Source organism: Cryptotermes secundus, unplaced genomic scaffold, assembly GCF_002891405.2.
Source record: "Cryptotermes secundus unplaced genomic scaffold, Csec_1.0 scaffold1379, whole genome shotgun sequence".
Taxonomy (NCBI): Eukaryota; Metazoa; Arthropoda; class Insecta; order Blattodea; family Kalotermitidae; genus Cryptotermes; species Cryptotermes secundus.
Genome location: NW_019718634.1, coordinates 824,935 through 846,540, shown reverse-complemented (window position 1 = coordinate 846,540; position 21,606 = coordinate 824,935). Strand labels below are relative to the sequence as shown.

Below are 21,606 nucleotides of genomic sequence, written 5' to 3'. Positions count from 1 at the left end.
TGATAACGAGATTATGTGTTCCAGAGAGATGAACGGTATACAGGTTACGCGGTAAACATTCGAGATCAATGCAACAGTTAGGCCTTGCAGACGGTTAATGAAAGGGCCACAGAATTTGCATTATTTGCACTGTACGCAATTCAGGCTATAACAACGCGAGTGCATGATGTAATACTGAACCCTGTTTAGTCTGTTACTCGGGTACGCAGTAGCGTAGTTGGTTGAAGCACTATCCTACAAGCCGGAAGGTCGCAGGTTCGATTCACGTTGAAGTCATTCTATTTTTTAATTGATCCAATCCTTCCAGCCACACTATGGTCCGAGGGGTAAAGGCAGGCCGGCACGTAAGGCTGACCTCACCGCCATCTGTGAGCAGATTATCTGAAAAAAATGTGGGAGCCTCGACGTCTCAAGAGTCCTGTGGGCCTCCAGGGCCGGTTATAGGGACAGTTTTACCTTTATTAATTTTGTTGCCGCCTGACGGGGATCAGCGCGGGAAGACAGTTTCTGGGAAATCTGTAATATCTAAACTAGGTTTAACAGACCCAAACTTGTTAAAGTAATGGAACTTCAATTTCGAAAATACTGAGTATGTGGACGTAACAATGCTTACCGAACAAGAGGACGAAAATTTTCCCCAGGTTACCCATCTTACCGCTCTGTTTTCATCACGCTAACTGCTATCGTACCAAATTATATCAAATTTCTAAAGGATTTTGACGATGGTGTACAACACGCTTATCCCCCCCCCCATCGTCCGGTACGATTCGCGGCGCTATCAGATTTTTTCTGAGAAGTACTGGATCTGGAACGGGGTCCACTCAGCCTCGTGAGGATAACTGAGGAGCTATTTCAAGGAAATAGCGGCTCCGGTCTAGAGAATCGAAAGTAACGGCTGCTGGGATTCGTTGCGCTGACCACGCGAGACCCTCTATCTGCAAAAGTTGGCACTAACTTCGCCGACAAGCGGCGGTCGCTCGGTCGGTATAGTTCGCTTGCGGACTACAGACCACGGAGTTTGTTTTTTGTTTTTGGTATTGTAGAAAACAGAAAACACGCCGTTTCGGAAACTGGGCCTGTTTCCGTCCTCAGTTGAGGGGGAAGAAGACAATACTCAGTTGGGCCCCTTACAAAGAGCTAACCTCAATCACTGAATTAGCTCTTTCTAAGGGGCCCAACTGAGTATGTGTCTTGATCCCCCTTCGCCTGAGGACAGAATCAGACAAAGTTTCCGAAAAGTGATGTTTCCTGTTTTCTAGAATACCGGATGATGGACAAAGTCCAAAAACGCAACAATTCTGTATATCGAACGTCTTGCGCCCTGTCTAAAACCTCTCATATTTACAATTCTATAGAAGCACCATGGATGTCCAATGTCTCACATTTCCTTCAATCAATGACATCACTAACTGCCAATCACAAGCAAGCTAAAATAATTAGGATTTTAGGTTCTCACACCGGTTGTTACGAGGAGTTTTGGGATATAACGCCGTGTATTCCATTGAAAGTGTGCTTGCCACCTGCTTTCAATCTGCTTTATTGTTTGGCCTGTTCGTCCGCCCTGAAGATTGTGGCGACATTTTCATCCGGAAAAAAAAGATTTTCAACGGACTACACCGTGATATATCCCAGAAGATAGAAGTCTTCAAGCTAAATTAATTTGTTCAGCTTACGAGGAATTCGCGAAGTTGTCGTCAGATGAAAACTGTGTGACGGACAGGATTCGCCGACCGTTGGAATACGTACAGTTTCCTAAGCGCATTCCTTGCCATCTCGGCGCGTCACACCCCAGCCCTGAAATTCATTCGTCGGTCCAGTTGTGGGGGCTGAAATGGCAGGCGATTCGCTTGACACTGCCATACATCAATAAAAGTCACAGGGGTTTGGGCGTGTGGGAGAGGACGCAGACGACAAACCACTCCTAACAATAGAACTAAATCGAACCCCGTGTTTAATTAACTTGCCGCCTCTGTGGTCTAGTGGTCAGAGTTCCTGCCTACAGATACAGAGGTCCCGGGTTTAATTCCCGGCGCTAACAGATTTTCTGAGAAGTAGTGGGTCTGGAACAGGGTCCACTCAGCCTCGCGATGATAATTGATGAGCTATTTCAAGGAAATTGCGGCTCCGGTCTAGAAACCCGAGATTAACGGCCCTGGGGATCCGTCGAGCTGACCACGACACCCTCTATCCGCTAAAGTTGGCACTAACTTCACCGACAAGCGACGATTTAATTAACTAACCACACTATAATCACGTGTCGCGGAGTTGAGGTATGGCTCCACATAGCCTACCGAGGAAGTTGGCTCAAGTGGGTAGAGCTTCTAACCTATATGCTGGAGGTCCCGGGTTCAAATGTCGGGCGGAAAATCGACTACACCCACTGATGTCTTTCAGCTTTCTTCAGTCCCTACAAGCTAAATACTAGGTTAGTAGCTTATAATCGGTCACGACCACTTCTTTCTGTCATTTCCAATTCATTATTCTCTGATCATCCTACTGATCTTTAAAAAAAACTGTAGGTCATGGGCTGCGGCGGTAGATGTGCAGCTTCACGTCCTGGCCGCTGTGGAAACAAAAGTGTCTGCCCGGAGCCGATCCCCGATTCCTCGGCTGTCCAGCCCCGTGCCCCGTATTGTGGCCCCTTTTTCAGACCGAAGGTCCAGTACGAGATATTTTCAAGACGTTCATTATCTCTCTTCTTTCAAATACCGGCAAACATTTGTATCATAACTCTCTTTGTCTTGCATCTTCTATTCATTGCTTCTAGCCTACCGTCCGTCCTTTGAGAAAATAAATGTAGGCTTATGAGGTCACCTTGTTGTCTGTATCTGTATTCTGCCATCAAATTTTGAATGCCTGAATCAATCTTTATAAAACTTGGCACCTGAGCCTATCTCAACGTCCTACTTAACGAATCCTCCCCATCCGTAATACCAACATTACAGGCTCTCAAATTTCTGAGCCAAAACCTTGATATTGCTTGAAAACCTCTATCAATCTTCATAAAACTTTGTTACGTGTATCACTCCACATGAATCCATATCATCGGCGTACTTGACAAACCCCTTAGATCGGTAATACCAACATTACAGCCCCTCAAATTGTTACCGTAATAACCGTAATGTTAAATGCCTGAACCGATCGTCATGAAATTTGGTATATCATGCCGTCTCAGGCCATCTGAACGGTGTACTTCATAAATCACTCCCATTAATATTAACAACATTGCAGTCTCTCAAACTGTACTCTCTTATTGACACGTGTTCATACCAAAGTTTCCTTCCTACTTGTATCAGATATTCAAATAATAGTAAGTGGAAAGTAGGCGATTGGTTCTTCCCAGAACTTCTTGTTTTATTTTTTCCGCTTTCATTTCTTCACCTATCTATCTTTTTCTTTGTTCCCAATGATAATATCATGATTAGAGGGTGAAAAAAAAAACTAAAAAGCTTAGAGTAAAACATGCTCTAGCGCCAGTCCTTCGCCACGGATCTCACATGAAGCCAGAGTCAAACCGTCTGAACTATGATTCCTGTATGTGTCATGTTACTTTACTGTGTGTACATCTTGTGTGCAGACCTTAATCACAATGCAACGCACTGCGCAGAAAGGAGCGCGCATAATTCGCAGACTCCATTACGCCACAAATGAAGTCTCAGTCATTTGTTTCACGGTGTCATCAATCCTACGCAAAGACATCACGTGATGCTGTCCCTCCGCTTGTTTATTACCGGCTGTCACCATGACAACGAGGTGAAAACGAAACTTCATTACATCGCTGCATACAGACCGAAACGTCAAAAGCTTGGAAAAGGTCAACACGAGAAATAAAACGCATCAATAGAGCTCCACAAGTAAATTAGTATTATTACTGTGGCATGTAGACCCGTTGTTAGGCAACGACCGCGAAGTAAGCAAATGTACAACGGTCCCCATATAACTATTGGAATAAATTACGGAACTCAAAACTTCATATGAACATTATGCCACAGAAGGCTAACCCGCCAGTGAAGACCATTATTTAAACTTCCCATTATCACTACCTTCACTAACATGGCGGACGTCCGCACTTCGAGTATTTCCTTAAACAGCATAAGGCGATTAATCTTTGTAACGTACACGCAGTGTGTTTTCTGTCAGGTAGGAATGGAATTTCATGCATCGATTCTATTGTCCGCCGGAGTGGTCGCCAGATGTCAGAGGATGTCCGGAAGGTCCTCTGACCGGCCACCTACATAACTTTTCTTAGTTTTACTCAGTCTATGGCCAAAATGATGAGATGGTTGCCAAGTTCTAAGGCCATACAGCTTGCTTCTTATGCAGTCCTCACGACTTATATTAATCAAAATTAATCATCTCTGCTGTAAAGCGCACAAACCACCTTTCCAAAATATGCAAGTGACCACTAGTTCAGGAAACTGAAATTCTGCGGCTTCTGTCTCAAGCCCATGCTTCTAACCATACAAGGACGAAGGGGCTAAGCCTGGAAACTTTCCACCAAAATTACAGTTTTCCCAACTTCCCCCTTCCAACAATAAAGTGTTCCTAACCTATCTCATCAACTCCGTGGTCTGTAGTCCGTAAGCGAACTATACCTACTGAGTGACCGCCGCTTGTCAGCGAAGTTAGTGCCAAATTTTGCGGATAGAGGGTGTCACGTGGTCAGCGCAACGGATCCCCACGGCCGTTAATCTCGGTTTTCTAGACCGGAACCGCTATTTCCTTCAAATAGCTCCTCAATTGTCATCACGAAGCTGAGTGTTCCCCGTTCCAGACCCACTATTTCTCAGAAAGTCTGGTAGCGCCGGGAATCGAACCCGGGACTTCAGGATCTGTAGCCAGGAACTCTGACCACTAGACCACAGAGGCAACCTATACCATGACTTTCTGTTTTCATCCATTCTTCTACTATGCCTTCTTACCCCGCTCTCCGTAAATGACAGATCTGCGAGTGATGAGTTCACGTTAATGTGTTGTGATCAATTTAATTTCAGTAATTTGTTCCGCGTCGTTGGTGTTTGTTCCTGGCAGGTTATAAACACTTACCCCTACTACAGCGCATTGTTTTTGTTTGCTTACTTCACCCCACAAAGTGGCAAGGCTGCGCTTGAACACAGCCACGTTCCCTCGGATCGATGTCTCCTGACATGTGACATTTCACTTTCAGTCAAAATAAATTTGCTGAAGACTTAGAGGAAAATTACTAGGGGAAGTAAAATCGTCCTCATCATCACCGAGGGTTGGCACCCTTCGTCCCGCTTGGTCCTTCCAGAGTAACTTCAGGGGGTCCAATGGATCTTGTTCCTCCAGGTGTGCATTCCATTTTCTGTTTTGGAATGCGTTCGAGTTTCATTCCATCAACGCGATCGATCCAATTACGTGATACAGTGATTCTAGACAGGGTTCGGTTTGGTAATCGGATTTATGGGACACTTCCAAATAACTATGATATTCTGGCCCAGTTACACAATCCACACATCACTGTAACTACAGCACACATAAAAGCTTCTCAGTCTTCACTAGCCGTTGCTTGGTAGCGGCTTCCAACGACGTATAACACGTTCAGGAATGCAGTCCACACGGAAGTCACCTTTACACCGTACACTGAGACATACGTCCCATCGATACATCAGTTACTTTGTCTGGATTCGTGCCACTGTTGTTCCCATGACCTCCGAATCTGGTTTGAATCGGCGGCACAGAGTGGCACAAAGGGACGGTATCATTTCTGGCAAGATCGGCACTTTACGGTGAGTGATGCAGAACCTTCCAGCCGAAATTCTGCAGGCATTTCACTGTTCATGAAAGTAACTTTCCGATCCATCCTCGTGTAAGCAGCAGCAACAACAAAACAACCAAACAAACCAAATACGCTATGAAAAATTCGAAGTACACAAACGTGATACTATTTATATAGATATGGAAGTACTTTACGGTTTTCCCATCGTCTTCATGGATTAGGCCATGCTTGGTCTGTTCCGTCCTCTTCAAGAGGATGCCGATCTCTCCATCTTAACTCTGGGTTCTCTAAGTTTCGTTTTGTTTTTCGGGTTGTATGTTAACAATCTTACCGCCATCTGTGAGCCGATTGACTAGAAAATGTTGGAGCCTCAACAGCCTGTTACAGGGATAGTTTTACCCTAAACCAAACGGTACGTAGAGTAACCACTGTGCAGTGGCCTGATGCAAGCATATCGGTGCTATGAGCATTCCTCCACTGGGTTCGTACACGTGTGCTGACAAGCCTCTGCTCCACGTGGAGGATGGGGAGGGGGGTAATTCCCTTGCCTGCCTCAAGATTTTACCCCCGTTTCTATGGTAACGGAATGATGTCATTGCTGACGTAACCCTTCAAAACAGACTGGGTGCCACGTCACTCAGGCACGTACACGTGGCCACACCCTGACCGAAACATGGGCCCTGTTACCTCGTCCAAGAGCCCTCAGCCCTTGAAACACAATGGAAGGTAAAGTCCCAGTGCTTAGAGCACGATGTTATGAAGACGTAAGGGGGAGTGGAGGCACAGTTCCAGCATTCTTAACCTCGGCACTAGAGGTAAGCTGTCAGCTTCGCGCCGCCGCTAACCGTTGGCGAGAGGGTTGGCTGGGCTCACAATAAACAGCAAACACCATTAACCGGTTGGGCTTTGTTGTGGAGACGTAATGTGTTTCCTGTGAGGTACGGGCTGAATTGCTATATATTCTGCCCACAGTGCATCTGTGTGCTCCTTATGGTTCTCGCAATAAACAGCGACTGTTTCCCTAAACAGCATTAACCGGTTGGGCTTTGTGGCGGTGACGTAATGTGTCTCCAGTGAGGTACGGACTGGACTGCTATATAGTCTGCCCACACAGTGTATCTGTGTGTTCTGTATGGTTCTCACAATAAACAGCAATAACCGGTTGGCCTTTGTAGCGGTGACGTAATGTTTCATGTGAGGTACGGACTGGATTGCTACATTTTATTTCCACCTGTTACAATCTCGGTCAGGACATCGACTGTCCCGGACTTTCGTCCGTGCCATTTTTCAGTGAGTCTAAGCGAATGCCTGGATAATGCGATGGCCGCTTCAATCCATTTCGAATCATTATCATCACCCAACCATTCGATAATATGCAGTCTCTGCTGACAGTGTCGTTAAATAAATTTCAAACAAAACGGAACGTCCCCCCCCCCACCCGACACACGCTGGATAGGAGGAGGAGTGTGCCCCAGCGTCGGGCTTGACGCTGTGAATTAGACAATCCATTCCCTTGGCAGGAATCGAACTACGCCCGTCTCTCAGCCGAGCAACTATCCCCAGTGAGTTGTGCTGGCCCCTTAGTAGTCTCATATTGAATAAACGATAATATGGCACGCGTAACCGGGCCTTTGGGATGGATCCGGTGGGGGGGGGGTCCCTGTACTCGTCCCAGTAACCCGGAACTATATTTAGATACCGGGACACGTGCAACACGCCGATGAGGGCTGTACTATTTATAGAACCGAAGTCCACGTGGAGGGCCATAGTTTACGCTGAATTCTAGGTCGTCGACCCATTCAGAGAACCTGCGTGACGTCACAAGTATCTGAACCAATACGAAGTTAGAGTTACTGTGTTAAAGGGGGTTGGGGGATGATGACCTCATTTCATTCAACTGTTCAAAGTTTCGGGTCAACCACGCGATTTCCGCAACTGCGTCGTTCTCTTGTGTATGACGCCATCTTCAAGCACGGCGTCCGTACACCTCAAACTGGGAGGGGCCAAATATCAATACAGTAAACACTCGCTAATATTAGGGAGGGCATCCGGGTTAGTGAAGCAAAAACTAGCCCTAAGCGAAGAAGAAAATAATTAGAACACAAATAAATGAACAACTTAATGACGTAAGCAGTCTTCTGGGATGTGTTAACTGACATTTCGGAGGAACGTATCCGCGAGAGATGAACCAGCGTGAGCAGGTGGCTGCAGAAACGCCCGTTAACAAATGACTACACGGCGCCACATCCCAGAAGACGACATTCTTCTTAGCCACCGCCGTGAAAACCTCAAATCTTACATAAGCAGTGCTGATGAAAATAAATAAGAAAATATCACTGTAGAGCCTTTATTTAAAAACAATAAAAAGACAATACATTTATTCATGGATAGAAAACTCAGAAGTTTCTGAACGTAACAATGCAGGTTTGCAGAAACCGTCTCAAGTTCTGTCTGAACACACAAGTGACTCATCTGCCTTCCTAAATGTCACGTGTCTTTTTAAAGTACGTACTCAACTGTGAACAGCATTTTTCTTGAAGAAAGCTATCTTCTGGGATTTGGCACCGTGTATATGTGGTGTTAACCGACGTTTCGGAGGAACGTATCGCCTCCATCTTCAGGGTAGAAGGAAAAATATAAGAGATCCGCAAGCGAAGAGACCGTCAGAACATCTACACGGTGCCAAATCCCAGAAGACTGCTTTCTTCATAGTTACCGCCGTGAAAGCCTCAAATCTTACATGGCATGTTTCTTATTTCGAGCTCGATTAACTGTAACCGGTTTAGCGAGGGTTTGCTGTATTAGTGCTTATTTAATGATGCTGTCAGTAGCTGAGACTATTTAGCGCAGAATGACAGGATCGTCAAGAAATGGCGAACTGAAAAGGATGGAAAAGGATCAGCGCATTTGAAGATTCAATCTCAGAATTTGTTTGGAGTGACTGGGTAAAACCACGAAATGTCACTCAGGATAGTCGACGTCACGGTAGAGATTCGAACTAAGCATCTCCCAGGAGTATGTCAGAAGCGTTATCGTTTGAGCCAACGTGATCGGCTTCGGATGGCGCTCGCGTGACGTGGTACAATTTGTAACTATTTAGGCTCACGTGAGACTCGATCGAATCGATAATCTCCATCATAGCTTTGAACGTCGATTTTTCATGTAGGATTTGGGGTTCCGACGACGATGCTTATGAAGAGTTACATAATGTACATAATACATAATATAATACAAAATAATGACATATTTAAAGTGCAAGACAAGAGTACGATTTTTTTTTTTTTTTTGGCGGGGGTTTTTGCGCCGTGCAGTCCGTAGGTTTTCACCGACGTTTCGGAAGAATGTACTGAACAGTTTGATCTAGAGATATAACCTCTAAACTTGTATTCGTTAGGATCTTGGTTCGAATCTAGACAGACACATATCACGACTGATATTCTAGGTGATTTTTCTCAGTCCCTCCAGGCGAATGCTAGGATAGTATCTGGATTTCGCCACAAGAGATTCATTTCAAATTCTATCACCGAGCGCTATGCAGTCTCTATATTAAGAGCGTCGTGATGTGAGGCGCAAACAGGAGAATAAGAATGGAGTAGGAGGCATGAAAGTTTACGAAATACGCCCACAGATAGTCTTACCCATGTAAAGTTGGTCGATTTCAAAACAGTGATATTATTTAAAGGTAAGGCAATGTCGTCCCTGTGCTTAACTAATTAAGCACTAAGCCATGAAGGCGTATGGTGGAGTGGATGTATAGATCCACATTTTCTTGATCTCGGCACTAGTTGATGAGTGGTCAGCTTCACGCCCTAGCCGCTTTACTCCCGGAGAAAGAGTCCATAGTACCCATTGGATAGGTTGGGTGGAACCCAGAGCCGGTCTAAATAAATGGATAAGTGAACATTCTTAACCCTACCGGAACTCGAACTCCGACCCCTCGGTCAAGCCCGTAGCCAGTCACTATACATACTGAGCTATCCCGGCTCTTGGGGAAACCGAAGTACTTGGAGTTACATCTGTCCCAGTGCCACCCTGTCCGCCACATATCTCATGACCTGACTTGGGATCGAACCTGAGACGACGCGGTGGGAACCCGATATTGGTTTGTCGCCTGGTCTGCAATGTATGACTATGACGGTTTACAGATTCGAACCCGGTACTTTCCAAATGGAATGTTTCAGCGTTACCGATACGGTGGCCTGGTTTCCTTGTTATAAATCGGCAGTTCTTATTTTAGTTCAAGTTAGATTACCGTTTCTCTGAAAATAAATGTTTAATCTACGTTAACAGCAACTTTATTCGGAGCCAAGCGTCTTGTATGTTTATCCGCCGGTTATGTTGACAGCTTCGACCCCACGCATGCGTATCGTGCTTCAATAAGCGGTACATTGTAATTTATTCGCCAGAGGTCATAAAATACAACCGCCTGACCGACAGGGGTGAGCAAAACATTTTGGCTAACTACTAATTTCCTGAAGAATATCTTTCCACCTTCAATAAGGAAATAAATGATGTAACACAGCAGAGAACCTTTCGAACAGTAAAGATCACGTGTTCTTTGTTGTGTTGTATTGAGTTCTTTGGGGGAACGTGAAACTGGAAAGCCCCTTGCGCATGTACCAGAAACGTCTAGTTACGGGAGTCTGTATGCTATATACAGTGGACGTCTGTACTGGAGCATCTAGTCGGCCGACGGACAGTTACGTATTAGCGTCGCTTCTGTTCGGTACTGAGCTAAAACTCATCGGCGACGTGTTCTTAAAACACTCCTGAGAGGTGAGAAGAATATTCAAGTTCGTGAATAAACTAGAAAAAAAGTGAGTTACATCCAGTTGCATTGCTTATTCTTTCCTAAGTAAAGCGGTAGAGACACGTTCGTATAAATAAATATTAAGTGCCGGAAAATAGAACAGATAATTTGAAAGAGAAGGACATTAACACCAAACATTTTTTTACGAAAACATAATTTATCAACTATGAATTTAAAAGTCTCATTGAATAAACTGTAATGTGAATATTTTCATGGTGGTGGTTTTTGCTACATCGTTTTGATACAGAGTGTTGTTGCTGTAAAAATTGAAGAGATAGGTTAAAAAGAAAAGTACGTAAACATTTTACATTCATCTGAGGTAGAACAAAAATCTCTGGAGATATGCCGGACGAGATCTCCAGCTCTGCCGTCACATCTGTGACGCTTGTTACTCTGAGTCCGAGCTCACGCGACAGTCGAAGAAGCGTCTCGCCTCTAAGCCCATCACAAACACGCGATCTCAGAGCATTAAACCTGTTTCGTGCCATCGGCCGACGCCTTGGGCGACGTCGGATCCGTCATGACAACGACGACGACGACGATGTATCCCAATCATCAACAGATTCCGAGGACAGATCAATTGAATCAACAGGCGGGAAGATCAACAGAAGCAAGAAAACTTCTGGTGGTAAAAAAGGAAGTTTTCTTCACCGTAGTGCAAGCTGCAATGGTTATACTTCCGGTCTACTCCACCTCCATTCTACAGGAAGTAGTGCTGGCAGCAGCAGCGGAAGTGACATAAGTAGCGGTCACTCGACGAACAATAATACCTCGTCACCGTCCTCGAGTCTTCGTCAAAGGTCTTCGTTTAAGAACGTTTTCCAGTCGTTGACGAAAATTTCTAGAAGTCCCAGCGTCAGTGGCGTTACGACAAACTCTCCAAGCGTTGACACCAGTCGCAGGGCGCATGAGAGCGACAGGAAGAAGGTCAGGGATAGAAGCATATTAAGGGCTCCAGTAACTTACACGTACGTTAGGGGACTTTCAGGGCTTCCTACACAAAGAGTACCCAGAGGATATCCTTGTGTTTATCTACCGTCGGTTGTCTGTTGTGGAACGTCAAAATATGGTACTCAACAACCTGGTCTAGGTCAGTAAGCTTGTTTGACCCTTAGAAAGAATCCACCTAGTTGGGAGTATAATATTAAAGTGCGTCTTGGAAGAAAATAGGATGGGGTGCTATGGATTGGATTCATCTGGCTGAAAATATAGACCTGTAGCTGACAATTATGAACAAGGTTATGAACCTTCGGGTTCTGTAAAATGTTTGGAAACCCTTGAGTAGGTGAAGACTACTGGCTTTTCAAGAAGGATTCAGTTCATGTATTTAGTTATATGGATACAGACTTTTAGAAAATTACATTGTAATTATATGTCTTGCACTTTGTTGCCATGCAACACTAGAGAGGTGACGTAATTGTCTGGCAGTTGCTAAGCAACAGTGAGACATGATGTACTTATAAATTACGCCATCATCAGAGGTTATGGTACTGTACCAATGTTAGTACACATTTGGTACTGATTGTCTGTACTCGTAGTTCATACGTCAGTTTTCATGTCGAAACGTTTTCACTTTGTATTCATTTATTTTAAATAAGCAGTTTGTTCACTAATGTTAATACAATACCATAATCTATATATAATTAATGTAAGTGTAATAGTGTAAGATTTGAGGTTTCCACCCCTGTGACTGAGCAATGCCGTCATTTGGGATGTGGCGCCCTGTAGATATTGTGTGAGCCGACGTTTCGGAGGTACGTATCGCTTCCATCTGAGTCTACAGCCACCTGCTCACGCTGGTTCCTCACTCGCGGATTTTTCTACCCTGAAGATGGAGGCGATACGTTCCTCCGAAACGTCAGTTCACACAAGATCTAAACGGCGCACATCCCACAAGACGTTATTCTTTAAGTGTGATAGTGTTTATAGTAATGTTTATAGGTTTGTCGTTTCCATGGAAACCAAGTAGTGTCATTTAGTTACGATAGGACCAGATGATGACAGTAATGAAAATCATTGTTTCAGTCGGTATTACAGTCTACATTTCATTCAAGTATGTTATCAATTCTTATGTAGTACAGGTTTTTCTTTGGGTACGTCCGGAACATTTTAATATGATAACATTAATATTGTAAGTATGATTAGTCTTGTAACAGTCTTAAATGGATCAATTTAGTGCCTTCAGTACTTCAGCCGTTCCAGTGACTGACGCCTAAGGTAGTGCTTAAATTGATTTTATTTGGCACAACGAAATCATAACAAATATTTGTTGGAAGTGATTTACATATTCATTGTTAGGAACAATTGTCTTTGTATTCAAGATCAGTACCAAACAAATTTACAGCATTCAGAAAACTGAGTTTAATTTAGTATATCTGTGAATTATGTAGCTTGATTTGTCTGATTATTGTTTGAATCGTAAAATTTGCAACGTGAATTCCTACAGTGAAGGCAAATCCAGTGCAAAGTTCATGGATATATATATATATATAATCCAAAATAGCTATCATATAGACATTTTGTTGACTACAAATGTTTCTTGACTGTGAATTTCAAATAAAATAACAACAGGTGTCACATGCTATAAGATATCTGTTTTTGTAAGCGTCTTATTTTTCGATACTTGGCACTTGTAGGGTTAATTTCCATAAATGTTTCTTAGCACTTACTAAATATGTTGTAAATAATATAAGTACATATATTCAAGTTTATTCACAGTACAATGAAGTACAGTGTACAGCCAATTAATAATTTACTGTCAGTGAAGTCAGCGCCTACCCTTACGAGTTCTTACGCATGACAGTCACGTGATCTGCCTGACATACAATTAAATGGAAGTGTGGAACCCTATGATAGTATTCGAAATAAATAATGATACATTTTCGGTTCTCACCAACATTAAGATCTGTATTAAGAATTGCAGGGAGGTCGCTGCAATAGAATAAGATGTTTATAAGAATGTGTTACATTCTGTTACGTACAGGACTGCACGGTTTCACAGCTTGTAAAATGTTGCAAATACTTGATACTCGACACATTACAATGAAAGGTTTCACGGAAGGCACTTGAAACTTTTATGGTTACGTATAGCTCGCTCAGTATAGTGCCAATTGTACGGACAGGACGACCAAGAAATCGGGTTCAATCCCCGGTAGGGGCATGAGATTTGTGTCTTCTCCACAATGTCCAGACCTGCTCTGGAACCCACGGACTCCCCTCCCTGTATCGGACGTTTACTTAAGCACAGACACAACTTTTCTCCTTTCACTTTTTCATCGTAAATGGATTTTAATTTGACAATTATAACTGTGTGTGTGGCTCTAATATACATAATCATGTGGCAGGAGGAAATCACAGTCAATTAGTCTTACGTGAAGCATGTTCAAATGAAACCCGTTCGACAGTCCGTAGTTACTAGCAGGTACAGTAACGTGTTTCATTTGAACTTCCTTTCTATAATTATCTACATCTCAAGCCTGTTAAGCTTGTTTTAGACCGTTTTTAAGAATTGTAAAGAATAAATGTTGTATGAACGTGGAGTTTAATCAGCTGTATACACCAAAAGCTCGTAAATTAATCAGCTCTAATAAATTTAGAATTTTATTATTATCGTTGTAAACGTGTTTATTTTGTCGGATACATACCCTTTCTTTCTTCCTCTCACCATTTGAAGACGTGTATATTTCGTGTTAAACTATACTCGGGTCAGGAAAAGAATGTACACCAGTGGAGAGTGCTATAGTTTGCCTGATGCCCCTCTCGCCCTCTACTCTAACTGGAGATCTCTCCATCGCCGTCAGTAACAACCCAAGAACGCAAAGAGAGGCCGAAGGTACAGGTTGGATCGAAGGAGAACACGCGACCTAGCGCCGAGTAGGAAATTAGTATGTAAGATTTGAGGCTTTCACGGCGGTGACTATGAAGAATGCAGTCTTCTGGGATTTGGCACCGTGTATATGTGGTGTTAACCGACGTTTCGGAGGAACGTATCGCCCCCATCTTCAGGGTTGAAGAAAAAGTATAAGTAAATCTGCAAGCGACAACACCGTGAGACACGATTCACGGTGTTGTCGCTTGCAGATTTACTTATACTTTTTCTTCAACCCTGAAGATGGGGGCGATACGTTCCTCCGAAACGTCGGTTAACACCACATATACACGGTGCCAAATCCCAGAAGACTGCATTCTTCATAGTCACCGCCGTGAAAGCCTCAAATCTTACATACTAATTTCCTACTCGGCGCTAGGTCGCGTGTTCTCCTTCGATCCAACCTGTACCTTCGGCCTCTCTTTGCGTTCTTGGGTTGTTACTGACGGCGATGGAGAGATCTCCAGTTAGAGTAGAGGGCGAGAGGGGCATCAGGCAAACTAAAGCTCTCTCCACTGGTGTACATTCTTTTCCTGACCCGAGTATAGTTTAACACGAAATATACACGTCTTCAAATGGTGAGAGGAAGAAAGAAAGGGTATGTATCCGACAAAATAAACACGTTTACAACGATAATAATAAAATTCTAAATTTATTAGAGCTGATTAATTTACGAGCTTTTGGTGTATACAGCTGATTAAACTCCACGTTCATACAACATTTATTCTTTACAATTCTTAAAAACGGTCTAAAACAAGCTTAACAGGCTTGAGATGTAGATAATTATAGAAAGGAAGTTCAAATGAAACACGTTACTGTACCTGCTAGTAACTACGGACTGTCGAACGGGTTTCATTTGAACATGCTTCACGTAAGACTAATTGACTGTGATTTCCTCCTGCCACATGATTATGTATATTAGAGCCACACACACAGTTATAATTGTCAAATTAAAATCCATTTACGATGAAAAAGTGAAAGGAGTAAAGTTGTGTCTGTGCTTAAGTAAACGTCCGATACAGGGAGGGGAGTCCGTGGGTTCCAGAGCAGGTCTGGACATTGTGGAGAAGACACAAATCTCATGCCCCTACCGGGGATTGAACCCGATTTCTTGGTCGTCCTGTCCGTACAATTGGCACTATACTGAGCGAGCTATACGTAACCATAAAAGTTTCAAGTGCCTTCCGTGAAACCTTTCATTGTAATGTGTCGAGTATCAAGTATTTGCAACATTTTACAAGCTGTGAAACCGTGCAGTCCTGTACGTAACAGAATGTAACACATTCTTATAAACATCTTATTCTATTGCAGCGACCTCCCTGCAATTCTTAATACAGATCTTAATGTTGGTGAGAACCGAAAATGTATCATTATTTATTTCGAATACTATCATAGGGTTCCACACTTCCATTTAATTGTATGTCAGGCAGATCACGTGACTGTCATGCGTAAGAACTCGTAAGGGTAGGCGCTGACTTCACTGACAGTAAATTATTAATTGGCTGTACACTGTACTTCATTGTACTGTGAATAAACTTGAATATATGTACTTATATTATTTACAACATATTTAGTAAGTGCTAAGAAACATTTATGGAAATTAACCCTACAAGTGCCAAGTATCGAAAAATAAGACGCTTACAAAAACAGATATCTTATAGCATGTGACACCTGTTGTTATTTTATTTGAAATTCACAGTCAAGAAACATTTGTAGTCAACAAAATGTCTATATGATAGCTATTTTGGATTATATATATATATATATCCATGAACTTTGCACTGGATTTGCCTTCACTGTAGGAATTCACGTTGCAAATTTTACGATTCAAATAATAATCAGACAAATCAAGCTACATAATTCACAGATATACTAAATTAAACTCAGTTTTCTGAATGCTGTAAATTTGTTTGGTACTGATCTTGAATACAAAGACAATTGTTCCTAACAATGAATATGTAAATCACTTCCAACAAATATTTGTTATGATTTCGTTGTGCCAAATAAAATCAATTTAAGCACTACCTTAGGCGTCAGTCACTGGAACGGCTGAAGTACTGAAGGCACTAAATTGATCCATTTAAGACTGTTACAAGACTAATCATACTTACAATATTAATGTTATCATATTAAAATGTTCCGGACGTACCCAAAGAAAAACCTGTACTACATAAGAATTGATAACATACTTGAATGAAATGTAGACTGTAATACCGACTGAAACAATGATTTTCATTACTGTCATCATCTGGTCCTATCGTAACTAAATGACACTACTTGGTTTCCATGGAAACGACAAACCTATAAACATTACTATAAACACTATCACACTTAAAGAATAACGTCTTGTGGGATGTGCGCCGTTTAGATCTTGTGTGAACTGACGTTTCGGAGGAACGTATCGCCTCCATCTTCAGGGTAGAAAAATCCGCGAGTGAGGAACCAGCGTGAGCAGGTGGCTGTAGACTCAGATGGAAGCGATACGTACCTCCGAAACGTCGGCTCACACAATATCTACAGGGCGCCACATCCCAAATGACGGCATTGCTCAGTCACAGGGGTGGAAACCTCAAATCTTACACTATTACACTTACATTAATTATATATAGATTATGGTATTGTATTAACATTAGTGAACAAACTGCTTATTTAAAATAAATGAATACAAAGTGAAAACGTTTCGACATGAAAACTGACGTATGAACTACGAGTACAGACAATCAGTACCAAATGTGTACTAACATTGGTACAGTACCATAACCTCTGATGATGGCGTAATTTATAAGTACATCATGTCTCACTGTTGCTTAGCAACTGCCAGACAATTACGTCACCTCTCTAGTGTTGCATGGCAACAAAGTGCAAGACATATAATTACAATGTAATTTTCTAAAAGTCTGTATCCATATAACTAAATACATGAACTGAATCCTTCTTGAAAAGCCAGTAGTCTTCACCTACTCAAGGGTTTCCAAACATTTTACAGAACCCGAAGGTTCATAACCTTGTTCATAATTGTCAGCTACAGGTCTATATTTTCAGCCAGATGAATCCAATCCATAGCACCCCATCCTATTTTCTTCCAAGACGCACTTTAATATTATACTCCCAACTAGGTGGATTCTTTCTAAGGGTCAAACAAGCTTACTGACCTAGACCAGGTTGTTGAGTACCATATTTTGACGTTCCACAACAGACAACCGACGGTAGATAAACACAAGGATATCCTCTGGGTACTCTTTGTGTAGGAAGCCCTGAAAGTCCCCTAACGTACGTGTAAGTTACTGGAGCCCTTAATATGCTTCTATCCCTGACCTTCTTCCTGTCGCTCTCATGCGCCCTGCGACTGGTGTCAACGCTTGGAGAGTTTGTCGTAACGCCACTGACGCTGGGACTTCTAGAAATTTTCGTCAACGACTGGAAAACGTTCTTAAACGAAGACCTTTGACGAAGACTCGAGGACGGTGACGAGGTATTATTGTTCGTCGAGTGACCGCTACTTATGTCACTTCCGCTGCTGCTGCCAGCACTACTTCCTGTAGAATGGAGGTGGAGTAGACCGGAAGTATAACCATTGCAGCTTGCACTACGGTGAAGAAAACTTCCTTTTTTACCACCAGAAGTTTTCTTGCTTCTGTTGATCTTCCCGCCTGTTGATTCAATTGATCTGTCCTCGGAATCTGTTGATGATTGGGATACATCGTCGTCGTCGTCGTTGTCATGACGGATCCGACGTCGCCCAAGGCGTCGGCCGATGGCACGAAACAGGTTTAATGCTCTGAGATCGCGTGTTTGTGATGGGCTTAGAGGCGAGACGCTTCTTCGACTGTCGCGTGAGCTCGGACTCAGAGTAACAAGCGTCACAGATGTGACGGCAGAGCTGGAGATCTCGTCCGGCATATCTCCAGAGATTTTTGTTCTACCTCAGATGAATGTAAAATGTTTACGTACTTTTCTTTTTAACCTATCTCTTCAATTTTTACAGCAACAACACTCTGTATCAAAACGATGTAGCAAAAACCACCACCATGAAAATATTCACATTACAGTTTATTCAATGAGACTTTTAAATTCATAGTTGATAAATTATGTTTTCGTAAAAAAATGTTTGGTGTTAATGTCCTTCTCTTTCAAATTATCTGTTCTATTTTCCGGCACTTAATATTTATTTATACGAACGTGTCTCTACCGCTTTACTTAGGAAAGAATAAGCAATGCAACTGGATGTAACTCACTTTTTTTCTAGTTTATTCACGAACTTGAATATTCTTCTCACCTCTCAGGAGTGTTTTAAGAACACGTCGCCGATGAGTTTTAGCTCAGTACCGAACAGAAGCGACGCTAATACGTAACTGTCCGTCGGCCGACTAGATGCTCCAGTACAGACGTCCACTGTATATAGCATACAGACTCCCGTAACTAGACGTTTCTGGTACATGCGCAAGGGGCTTTCCAGTTTCACGTTCCCCCAAAGAACTCAATACAACACAACAAAGAACACGTGATCTTTACTGTTCGAAAGGTTCTCTGCTGTGTTACATCATTTATTTCCTTATTGAAGGTGGAAAGATATAAAGGAGATGGGAAATAAAAGGCAGGAGAGGAAGCTAAAAATTCTATTTTTGCAAATAAAACAAGAGACTCAGAAAAATCCATGAAAATGTCTTTCAGACATTGATACGCCAAGTGAGGGCACACATTTTGAAACATGTGAGAGGTATCTGTTCACACAGCATCGCGAACCAACTGACTGAGTCCAACGCAACAAACAACACGTGACGTTTTGTTTTCAAAATATATTTTTCCTAATTTTATTTGCTTTTAGAGAAAAGTAACTGGGAAACGAAGGCAAATAAAAGCGTGGAGAGTATACAAAAAAAAATCTGATTTTTGAGAGTAGAGACAATACACTGACCGCCTCTGTGGTTTCTGGCTACAGATCCAGAGGTCCGGGTTCGATTCCCAGCGCTACTAGATTTTCTGAGAAATAGTGGGTCTGCAACGGGGTCCACTCAGCCTCGTGAGGATTATTGAGGAACTATTTCAAGAAAACAGCGGCTCCGGTCTAGAAAACCGAGATTAACGGCCATGGGGATTCGTTGCACTGAACACGCGACATCTTCTATCCGCTAAAGTTGGCACTAACTTTGCCGACAAGCGGCGGTCACTCGTTCGATATAGTTCGCTTGCGGACTAAAACCACGGAGTTTCTTTGTTTGTTGAGAAAATACATGCGTGCAGAATGTGAACAGACAGAAACCTTCTTTGAGACATCGAGGCGTGATGTACAAGACATTGCGAAGCGCGCGTCACACTTGCTGTCTGTCCGTTACTGTTCAAACATGATCCTAAGTTCCAGACTCTCACACTGATGGCTCCACCGAATAAGGTAGCTCAGGAGGTGACGGATCTGATTTGTAGTCGGGAGGTGCTTGGTTCGAACTGCCATAGGCATACCGACTATGCTCATTAAGCACTATCGTCAAGGAGGATGAGATGGGCACGGCATGTAGCACGAATGCATATAGAAGGCGAGAAGGAAAAAGGCCATTAAGAAGACATACACGTAGATGAGTGGATAATATTGAAATTGATATTAAAGAGATAGGAGGGATGCTATGGATTGAATTGATCTGGCTTAGGATAGAGACCAGTGGAGGGCTCTAGTGAACATGGTAATGAACATTCGGGTTCCATAAGATATTGGGGAAGCTCTTGAGTAGCTGCACAACTGACGGCTTCTCAAGAAGGGCTCAGCTCAATGAAGTCAGATACAACTAACGAAGTCCACATACAGTTGCGTGATTCTTAAAAAGCTAACAGTTTCTCACCCACTCAAGAGCAACCCAACATTTTGTGGAACCCGAAGCCTCGCTTTCTTGTAGGATTTGAGGTCCTCACACCGGTGGTCATGAGGACTTATATCTTCTAGGATATGAGATCGTGTAGTCTGCTGAAGGTCTACAGACGTGTGGAGGGAACAATTCGCCTCCATCTTCAGGGTCGAAAACTAAGCCAAGCAAGAAACAAGCATGAATAAGGTAGCAAATGGAAACGCAGTGTTTCCTGTGAGGTAGGAACTCAGTACTAAAACCTTATTTACAAGACCCTGGGGCTTCGAAAGGAAATTATTTCATTCCAGAGAGTTTAAAATTCAATTTCAGACGCAAGCGTTAATTAATAAGCATACAACAATCTATACAAAAAAAAAGTCGTATAATATTCGACGTTAAACAAAGTTTCATGAAGTCCTCGTGATCAGAATGACATGTCGATTTCTGACGTCACGTGATTACGTCATTAGTTGTGACGGCTTAAACATCAACATACGTTCTCAGAAGACAAAAGTAATTAAACGTGCGGACGGGAAGGGGGCGTAAGGAGATGCCTCACAGATGCCGTGTGCTAACTCATCTAAATAACAAACTCGAACTGTAAGGTAAGGTAAAGTTGTCCTGTGCTTAAATAATAAGCACTACGCCATGAAGGCGTAAGGGGGAGTGGTTGTATAGATCCACACTTGTTAACCTTAGTTAGTTAGTTAGTTATTGGAGAGGGTGGGTTTCCCCATGCACTTAGACCTGTAGTGGTCCATTGTGCTTCCCTCTACGATTTCTACCAGTCTCTATATCCTACCGGTACTGGTGCTTACCATTAGTCCCGCCCAGCCAGCGAGACCGGCCCTACTAGCTGAGAGGTATCTATAATGCTTCCCCCATCTACCAGAGGTATTAGAGACTGCTGTTGGGCGGGAAACGTCCGTTAATTTGGCTCAGTGACCTCCTTTGGAGATATGAGGTTCTTTTACGTGCCGTAAAGCTACGACACGGGACCCACGGCTTAAAGTCCCTCCCGGAGGACTTGTTCCCTGAATTTTTCCGCCCTTAAAAATTCGACGGCCTCCGCCGGGTATTTGACCCCGCGTACTACGAGTCATGAGGTGGGAACGTTACCTCTAGACTACGGAGGCCGCTTGCATATCAAGGTAAGTCACATTTGTCTGAGAACATAGGTTCGATTATCTGATAGAGTGTTTGTGCTGTAGAGAATATATAATTTGCATGCAGTTTTGTATGGATGTGATACTTGGTCTTTTACAGAAGGCAAGAACATAGACTGAAGATGAAGAATGCCGTCTTCTGGGATGTGACGCCGTATAGATATTGTATTAACCAACGTTTCGGAGAA

The 21,606-nt window shown here is 42.9% G+C and overlaps 1 protein-coding gene across 1 annotated transcript; it reads right to left on the bottom strand.

The window, feature by feature from the left end:
* Positions 1–16,882: 16,882 nt before the first annotated feature.
* Positions 16,883–18,784, bottom strand: LOC111863549 (putative protein TPRXL). Its single transcript, XM_023849966.2, has one exon. It carries the CDS (start codon positions 18,316–18,318, stop codon positions 17,563–17,565), a length of 756 nt encoding a protein of 251 aa, XP_023705734.1. The 5' UTR covers positions 18,319–18,784; the 3' UTR covers positions 16,883–17,562.
* Positions 18,785–21,606: the final 2,822 nt, after the last annotated feature.